The 12,315-nt window shown below is 37.3% G+C and overlaps 1 protein-coding gene across 1 annotated transcript in view; it reads right to left on the bottom strand.

Annotated features, from left to right (window-relative positions):
* ENTHD1 (ENTH domain containing 1) overlaps positions 1-12,315 on the bottom strand; it is a 110,442-nt gene that overhangs the window by 39,324 nt on the left and 58,803 nt on the right. The window contains exon 4 of the mRNA XM_007453994.1: positions 11,915-12,038. Within this exon, the coding sequence (XP_007454056.1) occupies positions 11,915-12,038 (124 nt within the window). The remainder of the gene's footprint in view (positions 1-11,914; positions 12,039-12,315) is intronic.

Here is a 12,315-nt window from a genome sequence, read left to right as displayed (position 1 = left end):
TCAGCAGGACCTGAAAAGAGTGACAGTGAGAGCCAGAGAGTGAGTGAGAGAACACCATGTGTGTGGGACTCAGGAGTGGCCTTCAGAAAAAAGGCACTTCCTTGGCATGCTGTAAAAGGAAGTTTAAAGGCTCCAGGAGATGGGACCATTGGAACGATCCTATTATTATGTACAACATGCTCAGATACCTTCTAATTGCCTTGGAATATACGCTCTTCACCAATGCGCTAAAAAATGTATTGTGATGGGGCACAAGCATTATTGAAGAGCCTGTAGTGCCTGTCATCTGTGGGCTAGAGATGACCATAGGGATGATGCAGTGGGATTGGGTTCTCTGATCTCAGTGGGAATAATGGCATCCCGGAGTGGTAACAGCCAGATGCTACTGCGTAACTCATAGAGACAAGCCTGGCACGACAACCATAGTAGACACAGGGATGCAATGACATCAGTTTTTTGTTTGTTTGTTTGTTTGCTTTTTTTTACTTTCAGGGATGTATAGTAATGGTTAACGAATCACAAGATGGATAGAAAATAGGTGGGCAGCCTACTAAGTGTTGCTTGATATATATAGGTGGAAAACCTAATTAGTGTCATCACGGGAGGAGTCACGGCCTCTTACTCAATTCCTAAACTGAAGCCAGTTCACAGAGCCAGAACCTCCTGATTGAGGGGAAGTTCAGATCCCTTTGAGAAAGAATCCTGAAATGCCCACCACAGGTATATATGGTAAATCTTCCCCTAAGCCTTCCCTAGAGGACCTGAAGCCATTTACAACAATGACTGTCCTTGGAAAGGGAAATACACAGAATTTTCTGGTCTTGTTAGATACTGGCTCTTAACTGACACTAATCTCTGGAGATCCAACAACGCCATTATCCTCTACTAAGTGGGGATTTATGGAAATCAGGTGGCACATGAAGTCTCTGCCTAGGATCCAACTCACAATGGGTCCAGTAAAACCACAGACCTACCTCTAGTTATTTCCATGGTCTCAGAATGTATAATGGGAATAGATACACTTAGTAACTGGCAGAATCCCCACATTAGTTCCACAACCCATGGAGTTCAGGCTATTACGTTTAGAAGGACTAGGTAGAAACCCCTAGAATTAATTACACCTCCTCACTCCAAAAAATATTTTTGGGGAAACTGCAGACATTAGCGCTACCATCAAAGACTTGAAAGTTGTAAGGGTGGTGATTCTTGTTTTTCTGAAAAGCCAGATGGTTTGTGGAGAATGACCAGAGATTATTGCAAATATAATCAGGTGGTGATGCCAATAACAGCTGCAATTCCAGCTGTGGTATCTTTGTTAGAGCAAATCAACACAGCCCCTGGCATCTAATGTCCAGTTATTGGTCTAGATATGTTCCTTTAAAAATCTCTATTAATAAAGATAATTAGAATCAGGCTTCGTGTGGCAGGGACACAGTAAACCTTTACTGTCTTGCCTCACAGAGTCTTTTAACAGAGACCTGGATTTTCCTGATATCCCACAGAACATCACACTGGTCCATTACATTGATGGCACAATGCTAACTGGACTTATTAAGCAGGAAGTAACAAACCCTCTTGGTGCTACATGCATGCAGAAGGTGGGAGATAAACCCTAGGGAAGTCCTAGGGCTGCCACATCTGTGGAGTTTTTAGAGTATTCAGTGGTCTGGAGTGTGTCACGATGCCCGCTTGGAAGTGAGAGACAAGCTGTTGCCCCTCGAACTGTCCAACACAAAGAAAAAAAAAACACAGTAACATGGGTGTCTTGGAATTTTGGAGGCAACGTATACCACATTTGGGTGTGATGCTCTGACCATTTCCTGCCATTTTTTTAGTGGGAATCAAAGCAAGAAAAGGTTCTGCAACAGGCCCAGGCCACTGTATAAGCTGCCCTGCCAGGTGGACCTTATAACCTAGAACCAGTGCTAGTGCCCAAGGCAGAGAAAGATGTTAAGCAGAGTCTCTCATGAGCCCCAATAGGAAAATCACAAAGCTGACCTCTAGGGCTTTGGAGTAAAGCCATGCCTTCTTTTGCCTACACCACAGTACACCAAATGACTATGTGCCCATCATGTAATGGGTGTTACCTGGTCCACAGAACACACAGCAGCATTCTATTGTAAAATCAAACGGAATAGATGAGACCAGACCAAGCCAAAAGGCCCATGTAAACTATTCAAGCAGATGTCTCAGACTCCATGGAACCTGCTCCCATTCTTTTACTGCTTCCCCTTCAACTTACACCTATAGCTCCATGGAGAACTGCCAGTTAAGAGAGAAAAGGATAGGACTGGTTTACAGGTATATCTGCAAGGAATGCTGGCACTAGCCAGAAGTGGTTAACTGCTAAATCAGAGCCTCACTCAGAAGTGCCCTAAAAGACAGTAGGAAAATCTTCCTAGTAGACAGAAGTGCAAACAAACGCACACTTCACATGGAAGGCAAGATGCAATTCATGGCTGATGGGTGCTATCAGGGACTTGGAAAGAATAAGATTGGAACACTGGTGACAAAGAAATATGTGGATGAACCTTCAGGATGTATGTGCACACTGTGTGAAGATGTTCACGTCCCATGTAAATGGTTGCCAGAAGACATTTCACTGCAGAAGAGGTTCTCAAAAATCAGATGGGCAAGATGCTCTGTTTAATGGATGTCCACCACCCTTTTTCCTTAGTCACTCTAGTGGTTATACAATGGGCTTTTGCAGTGTGGCAGGGGTGGAGACTATGCAGGGGCTACCACAACTTCTGAGGTGACCTGGCTACCACAACTTCTGAAATGCCCAACCTGCTAAGAGTAGAGGTTAATGCTACATCCCTAGCATGGCACCATTTTCCAGGGAAAACAGAAAATTAATTACCTGGTGTCAGGTTGATTATATTGGACCCCTCCATTATAAAGGGAGTAGTACTTTGTCTTCATAAGGAGACACACATATTCTGGGTGCAGATTTATCTTCCCTGCCTGCAACCCTTCTGCCAGCACCATTAGTGAACATACAGAACCTTATCTATTTTCACATCATCTCACAACCCTACACAAACTATTCCAGAGTATAAAAAAAGAGCAAACACTTTCCAAATCTTTTTATGAGTCTGACAACATCTCAGTATCAAAACGTAACAAAGAAAATATGAGAAAAGACAGTCCTGGTTAATTTCACTCGTAGATACAGATGCAAAACTCCTAAATATAACATTAGCAAATCAAACCCAGCAATATATATAAAAGATAATATATCATCACCAAATTGAGTTTATTCCAGAAACTCTAGGTTGTTTTAATATTTGGAAATCAACTAACTTACAAAATTAACAGCTTAAGGGAGAAAAACCTATAACCATCAATATAGATATTAAAAATGGATAAAATTCAACATATTGATGTATTCATGATAAAACCATTAACAAATTATGAATTGAGATCTGCAAAAAAAATACAGTAAACCCATCTTAATGGCAAATGTTGAAATCATTCTGTTTAAGATTCAGACCAAATCTAGGAAGGCCACAATCACACTTTCTGTTCAGCACTGCCTGAGTGGTTCTGCCTAGCATGGCAAGGTAAGAAAACAAAATACAAAGTATGGTTTACAAATGTGAAACAAATCCGCCATCATTCACAGATGATATGATTTTCAACATAAGAAATCTAGATGAATCTACAAATAAATTAGGAAAATTGATAAGAGTTAGTTAAGCAAGGTTACTGGTTATAAAATCAATATACAAAAATTAGTTCCACTCATTTTCACAGTCAACAAACTGCTAGAAAATACAGTTTATAAAATTATATCTTTTACAGTAGCAACAAAAAATATATAAAGTACCGAGAACTAAATTTAACAAAAGCTATATAAGAGTTGTATGGGAAAAAAACTATAAAATATAATACATCGAAGAAGACTTAAATAAACAGAATAATTTGATATCATAAAGAGGTCACTTCTCCAAATTGATTTAAAGATTGGTAGTGCCAATAAAAACTCTTAACAGGTTTTTTTCAAGGAACTTGACGAGTTTTTTGTGGGAAAGCAAAGGGTCAAAAAAAGACAAAACAATAATAAGTGAAAAGTCATCAAGAATTATTACAAAGGTAGAGTAATTAAAACTATCTGTTGGTGTAGGGATAACCAAATAACTTATGGAACAGAACAGAGGGCCCAGAAGCAAATCCATGCATATGTGTAAACTTGCTTTAGGCTATAGATGGTATATTTCAGTTCATCAGGGGAAAGGGCAGACTTTTCAATAAATGATGCTGGGACAGCTGGTTATCCATCTAGAAGCAAAAATGAACTCTTGCTTCAATCATACACAAAACCCAACTCCAGCTGCGTTAAGAGTTGTGGAAAGCAAAACTATAAAAATTTTAGCCTACATATAAATATCTTATGATCTTGAGATAAGAAAGAATTTTTAAAAATCACAAGATACAAAAAAGTACAAACTATAAAGAATAAAATTCTACCTCATTAAAACTGAGAACTTCTGCTACCAGAAAATTACTAGAGCTCATCAATGAATTCAGTAAAGTTGCTGGATACAAAATTAACATACAGAAATCTGTCACATTTCTATACAATAACAATATACGCTAACTGTACACTTTCTGAAATATCAGAAAGAGAAATTAAGGAAACAATTCCATTTACTATTGCATCAAAAAGAATAAAATACCTAGGAATAAACCTACTTAAGGAGGCAAAACACCTGTACTCCAAAAACACTGATGAAAGAAACTGAAGATGACACAAACAAATGGAAAGATATACTGTGTTCTTGGATTGGAAGAGTCAATATTGTTAAAATGACCATACTACCCAAAGCAATCTACAGATTCAGTGCAATCCCTATCAAATTACTGACGGCATTTTTCACAGAACTAGAATAAAATATTTTAAAATTTGTTTGAAGACACAAAAGATTCCGAATAGCCAAAACAATCTTGAGAAAGAAGGCGGGAGCTAGAGAAATCACACTCTCTGACTTCAGACTATACTACAAAGCTACAGTAATCAAAACAGTATGGTACTGGCCCCAAAACAGGCATATAGATCAATGGAACAGGAGAGAAAGCCCAGAAATAAACCCATGCACTTATGGTCAATTAATCTATGACAAAGGAAGCAAGAATATACAATGGAGAAAAGACAGTCTCTTCAATAAGTGGTGCTGGGAAAACTGGACAGCTACATGTAAAGGAATGAAATTAGAACATTCTCTAACACCATATACAAAAATAAACTCAAAATGGATAAAAGGCCTACATGTAAGACTGGATACTATAAAACTCCTAGAGGGAAACATGGGCAGAACACTCTTTGATATAAATTCCAGCAATATTTTTTTGGATCTGTCTCCTGTCGTAATGGAAATAAAAACAAAGATAAACAAATGGGACCTAATTAATTTTTTTTTTTTTTTTTGGCAGTACGCAGGCCTCTCACTGTTGTGGCCTCTCCCGTTGCAGAGCACAGGCTCTGGACACACAGGCTCAGCGGCCATGGCTCACGGGCCTAGCCGCTCCATGGCATGTGGGATCTTCCTGGACCGGGGCATGAACCTGTGTCCCCTGCAGCGGCAGGCGGACTCTCAACCACTGTGCCACCAGGGAAGCCCCTAATTAATCTTAAAAGCTTTTGCACAGCAATGGAAACCATAAACAAAACGAAAAGTCAACCTATGGGTTGGGAGAAAATATTTGCTAACAATGCTACTGATAAGGGATTAATTTCCAAAATATATAAACAGCTCATATAGCTTAATATCAAAACAAACAACCCACTCAAAAAATGGGCAGAAGACCTAAACAGACATTTCTCCAAAGAAGACATACAGATGGCCCACAGGCACATGAAATGATGCTCAATATTGTTAATTATTAGAGAAATGCTAATCAAAACTGTAATGAATATCACCTCACACCAGTCAGACTGGCCACCATTAAAAAGTCTACAAATAATAAATGCTGGAGAGGGTGGGGAGAAAAGGGAACCCTCTTGCACTGTTGGCGGGAATGTAAATTGCTGCAGCCACTACAGAAAACAGTATGGAGATTCCTTAAAAAACTAAAAACAGTTTTACCATATGATCCTGCAATCCCACTCCTGAGCATATATTCAGAGAAAACTATAATTCGAAAAGATACATGCAGCCCAATGTTCATAGCAGCACTATTTACAATAGCCAAGACATGCAAGCAACCTAAACGTCCACCAACAGAAAAATGGATAAAGAAGATGTGGTATATATATATATATATATATATATATGTATATATATATATATATATATATATATAATGGAATATTACTCAGCCATAAAAAAGAGTGAAATAATGCCAGTTGCAGCAGCATGAATGGACATTTCACAACTGAGGAAATATGAATGAGCCATACACATATGAAAATAGGCTCAATTTCATTACTAAAGAAAATACACTTTAGAACAATGAGATACCAATTCTCGCCCAACTGATTGGCAATTTTTTTCAAAATGACAATGTCAAGTGTTGGTGAGGACACAGAGCAACATGAACTTTGGAACACAGTTTGGTTTTATCTAGTAAATTTGAAGACGCTCATATTGAACCATCAGCAATTGCACTCCCAAATATATGCCCTAGAGAAACTTGTCCATGAGAACCAGGAATCTTGTAAAAGTATGTTCATAAACAGCATTGTTTGCAATACAAAAAACCTGACACACAGTACTGACGATAGTATTCTAGAATGGAATAAATACATCCTAATATATGCATACAGTGAAATACTGTACAGCAGTGAAAATAAATTACAACAATATACACACATAGATGAATCCTAAGAACATATTATTGAGTGACAGAGGAAGTCACAGAAAAATAAATTCTGAATGACTCCATTTAGATAAAGTTTAAAAGCCTGTGAAAGCTAAACAATATATCGTTTAGAGTATAAACATATGTAGTAAAACTAAAAAGAAAAGCAAGAAATGATGAGCACAAAATTCAAGAGTGGTCCCTCTGAGAGTGAAGGAAAGGCATGAGGCCAGTGAGGCAGGGACAGAGTGTTGGTGAGGGTGTGGTGAGTGTTCCCAGCCACTGCAGCCCATCACTGTGCGCCTCGGCAGAGGAAGGGCAAGGAAGAAAAGAAGAACTGAGGATGCTGTACCAGAATCACTCTCCCACTTCACTTTTGCCTTGGGCTGAAGGTGCCAAAATCATAACATGGAAATTAGAACCATCTGTTGATGGGATAAGTTTGTGAACTGGATAGAATTTACCAACAGAAATTCAGAATAATGCACTTGAGAATCTGCTTCAAATTGAGGAAAAATATCAATAAAAAGCCTACTTTTTTGAGAGAGGAGAATAATGTCATTTCATCATTATTTTTAACAGTAAAAATACGGAAATAACTTAAGTGACCATTAACATAATACTGGTTAAATAAAATAAGATACATTCACACTATGGCAAATTATTATAATAGTTACCAAAAAAAGGAAATTTTAAAATGGATCAATGAAACAGAATAGAGTCGTAAAACAGGTACTGTTAAGTACAGGTTAAAGAGTCATTTCAAAACAGTACAGAAAAATGAACTGAGACGACCGGCTGCCCACTGACACTATCTAAAACCATTCACAAAGACTTTAAATCCCAAAGGATTAAAAAACCAAAACAATTAAAATATGGGTAAATACATACTATGAACTTGGTGTAGGAAAAGCCGCCTTAAAAACACAAAAAACAAAAGCTCTGAAGGAAAAGAGTAATAAATGGCTACACGAAATACAGAACTTCTATAAAGACACCAACAGAACAAAAAAATTCCATAAAGAAAGTTTAGAGACAATTCACAGCCTGGAAGGTGATATTTGCAACATATGCAATAGAAAGGATTAGTAACATATATGTAAAAATGCTACAAAATCAATTTATTTTTTTAAAGATATTTTTTTTTGATGTGGACCATTTTTAAAGTCTTTATTGAATTTGTTACAATATTGCTTCTGTTTTATGTTTTGGTTTTTTGGCTGTGAGGTATGTGGGATCCCAGCTCCCCGACCAGGGATTGAACCCACACCCTCTGCATTGGAAGGCGAAGTCTCAACCACTGGGCTGCCAGGGAAGTCCCTACAAAATCAATTTATATTAACAACAACATACAATCCAAAAGAAAAATAGGTTAAGGATATAATCAGGCAATCCTGCTTATCCAATAGAAGAGGAAATAGAAATATACAACTAATATGTGGAAATGTGCAGATTATACCTACTATGCAATGCAACCTTTATCCAAGTGATAAAAATGTAAGACTTGAAAAATATCAAGTGCTGGTGAGGGTGTGAGTGAATAGGTACTCTTATACACTGCAAGCCAGTGTAAATTGGTATTGATATTTTGAGGGCTAACTGGCACTATTAACTAAAATGAAAATGGGCATATATTATGTCGCAGAGATTCCATTTCCAGGAATTTGCCCTCAAGAAACACTCACATATGTGCAGGAAACTATTGACTGAAACATTATTTGTAATAGTGAAAAATATAAAACACCAAAATGGCTACCAGCATGGAAATAAACCATAAAATCCAGGCAATGCAACAGTTTAAGAAACACATAGTAAATCTCTGAAGGACTGACAAGTGATACTGCTTAGAAAAAGTTTCCAAAAAATACAGAACAATGTTCTAAAACAAAATAAAGTCAATCCTACATACTTCTAAAGGTACATGTATATATGTAAACACACAAAGAAAGGTCTGGAGAGTAACCAACCAATTGAAAACAACAGTTAACTCTGGACAGGGGAGTGTGTTAGAGTAAGGGACAGTCAAGAGGGATTCTAGTTCTATCTACAGAGTTCGGATTTTAAAAGTCAGAATATATTCACTTGTTTACATAATTTTAAAATAAATAAAACTTATTAAATCATTATGATACAAAACTATAAATTCTATTTTTGGGGTATGGGCAAAGTCCTGCAGGAACACATTGAAAGGAGAAACTAGTTTAGTGTGCAGAAAGATTTTATAGCAATAGTGACATTTGAGCTGGGCCTTGCTGTTTGAATAGGATTTTGTTAAACATTCATTATTTGATGGAAAATTGTGGCAGACTGTATATTCCAAAGATGACCGTGCTAATACACACCCCATCCCATATGCTTTTCTTTCAACATGCCATTGACAGTTGTCCATGGAGGGGTAGGCATCTACGTACCCTCCCTTTGAACTTTGGCAAGTCTTTTCTATTGCCTTGATAAACTGAATGGGGAGGAAGTTCACAGCATGACTTTGAGATTACTCAGCTCCTGCCTGGTCCTTTCTTTCACAGGATGCTCAACCTTGGAACCCAGCCACCATGCTATGAGGAAGCCCAAACCAACCCATGTGGAGAGACTACATAAAGAGGTGCATGTGGAGAGAAACTGAGGGCCCCAGCTGACACAGCAAAGCATCAACTACCAGACACACAAGTGAATGAGGCTTCAGATGATTCCTGTCCCCAGCATTTGTGTTCTCGGGCTGAAGCCCAGACATAACGTCGCAGAACAGAGACAAGTCATCCCCACTGTGCCCTGTCCTAATTCTTGACCCAGAGAATCCATGAGCGGAATAAATGGTTATTTTGTGCCATAGAAGTTTTAGAGCAATGTGTTACACAGCTGAAGTAACTGGAACAAAGACATTCTAAAGAGCAAGTAATAGAATGTCATGAAGTATTGTGAATACTAGCAGTATTGGGTGATGAGGCCAAAAAAGGTGGGCTGGAACCAGACTATGAAAAGTCTTATATGACAGTTAAAAGAAATTAGACTTATGGGCAGTGGAGAATTGTTGAACGTTTTTAAGCTGGAAAATGAAATGCTAAGATCTATATTTGCAAGATATCTCTGAGATCAGTGTGAAGGAAAGACTGGAAAAAAGAAAGAGTCAAAAACAGGAAAACCTCCTTCAATTAAGATGAGTCCTAAACAAGTAAAATGGTGGAATCATCCCTCAAGTGACATGTTTTGTGACCTTCTTCCTCTTAAGGGTTGCCTCTGATGCTCATTTATAGTCAAATTCACTTGTATTAAAATGCTGGCAGAGAGAAACATGTAACACAAAAACCTGCACAAGGATATGTACAGCAGCTTTATTTATAATTGCCAAAACTTGGACACAACCAAGATGTTCTTCAGTAGGTGAATAGATAAATACTCTAGTATATCTTATTCAGCACTAAAAAGAAACGAGCTATTAAGCCATGTAAAGACAAGGAGGTACCTTAAATGCACATTACTAAGTGAAAGAAGCCAATCTGAAAAGGTTACATACTGCATGATTCTAACTATATGACTTTCTGGAAAAGGCAAAACTTTGAAGACAGTTAAAATATCAGTGGTTTCCAGGGGTTAGAGGGGAGGGATGAATGAATAGGCAGAACACAGAGGATTTTTAGGGCAGAGAAATACTCTGTACAATACTATAATGGTAGATACATGTCTTATACATTTGTCAAAACCCATAAAATGTACTCCACTGAGAATGAACCAAAATGAAAAGTATGGTCTCTGGGTGATTAAAAAAAGTGTTAAAGTAGGTCCACTGATTGCAGCAAATGTACCACTCTGGTGCGGGATGCTGACAGTGGGGAAGCTGTGCTCGTTTGGGGACAAGGGTTATATGGGGAAATCTTGGTACCCTCCTTCAATTTTGCTGTGAACCTAAAACTGCTCTAAAAAATAAAGTCTGTTCAAAAATATTAGGGAGTGGAAATGTTAGGAGATATTAAAATACAAAAACATTTTCCTTACTGCTATTCTTTCAAACTTCTGGATCTGGATCAGTTTACATAAAGTGTATTCTAAGAATACAAAGCAAGCTGTCTAAAAAACTGTAACCACTTATAACCAATTATTCATGTGAATAATGCCAACCTTGTACTACACATATCACCATAACCCACAATTTCTTGTTTTGGGGTCTATTAAAATATCCTCATCATTCTCACAACTGGCTTTATAAGAAAGCCATGAACTATATACATATACATGAACTATATACATATGAACTTGTAATATAAACCTATACTAATAAACTTCAGTTTTAATATTTTGGATAACAGGGTGCTGTATAAGGGGAAAATTGAGGTGCATGGTCCAAAGATGAAGGAGAAGATGTAACTCAGAACGTAAGGAGCCAACTCTGTGAAAAGGAAAAGGATGCCTGGATGGATATAAAAGCAAAGACATACAAGGGAATAAAAGCTACTGAGAATGTTTTGTTCTCATCTTGGCAGATCTTTCATCCTATTTTCTGAGAAAATCAAGAGGAAGAATGTATTGAAAACTGAGAGTTCATGGAGGATAGATGGGATGGAGTGGCTCGACAGTGGATCAATCAGATCTTGAGCAGCAGTAGAGCCCAGTTGGAATTTGATAGCGTAATTTATTGGAGGCCAGTTTTGGATAATTTTATACTGTGCCATTATCTAATGTTAATTACTCAAGAGATGATTAACCAATTTGTGGTATACCATGCATCATGCTTTTTCATATTTTCATCTAATGCTTGCTTCTGAAAAATATCATAATTTAAACTCTTCATCAAAGAGAAGATTAATACAAACAAGAGAAGGAACTAAAATTAAATTTTCTGCTTTAAAAAAATTTATAAAAGATTTAAGGCTTGTAGTTAATAATTTTTTAAATAAAACAATGAAAGAGAAAAAAACATTGAAACAAATAGTAAAATAAGGTTACAGGATCCTGTGTGGGTTGAATTTATCCATGCTAACCCAGTCCCTCATGACCAAAGTTAAATTAAAGCCACTGTTGCTATATTTAACAAAATAAAATCTGATGAAAAACAATTCCTGTCCAGTGTTTCTTATTCATGTTTCTGAGTAAAAATTTTATTCTTTACCTAATTTACCTGCATCCCAGAGGTTACAGACATCTGTTTGCCCTTCTGACAACCATGTAGTTGACGAGATAATGGAAGTAGGAATTGTCGGCAAAACTGGCTTTGGATCATCCTCATAAAATAACATCAGGTCCTTATGGAAAACAAGAGAACACACATGAAAGTAGAAAAAAAATTAATCCTACTGCTTCAATATGCTACAACGAATGGACAATTTATAGAGATACAATGTGCCTCTATGTGCTAACATCGTCATAAATACATTTTGACTGAAAGAACTTGCACGTAAGTTATCTACACATGGGTGCCCACTCCCTTTGCAGCAACATGGATGGACCTAGAGAATATTATGCTTAGTGAAATCACTTATATATGGAATCTAAAAAATAATGCAAATGAACGTATATTCA

The sequence above is a fragment of the Lipotes vexillifer genome, unplaced genomic scaffold (assembly GCF_000442215.2).
Source record: "Lipotes vexillifer unplaced genomic scaffold, Lipotes_vexillifer_v1.1 scaffold382, whole genome shotgun sequence".
NCBI lineage: Eukaryota > Metazoa > Chordata > Mammalia > Artiodactyla > Lipotidae > Lipotes > Lipotes vexillifer.
Note: the sequence above shows the minus strand (reverse complement) of the source record. Positions and strands in the feature narration are given on the sequence as shown.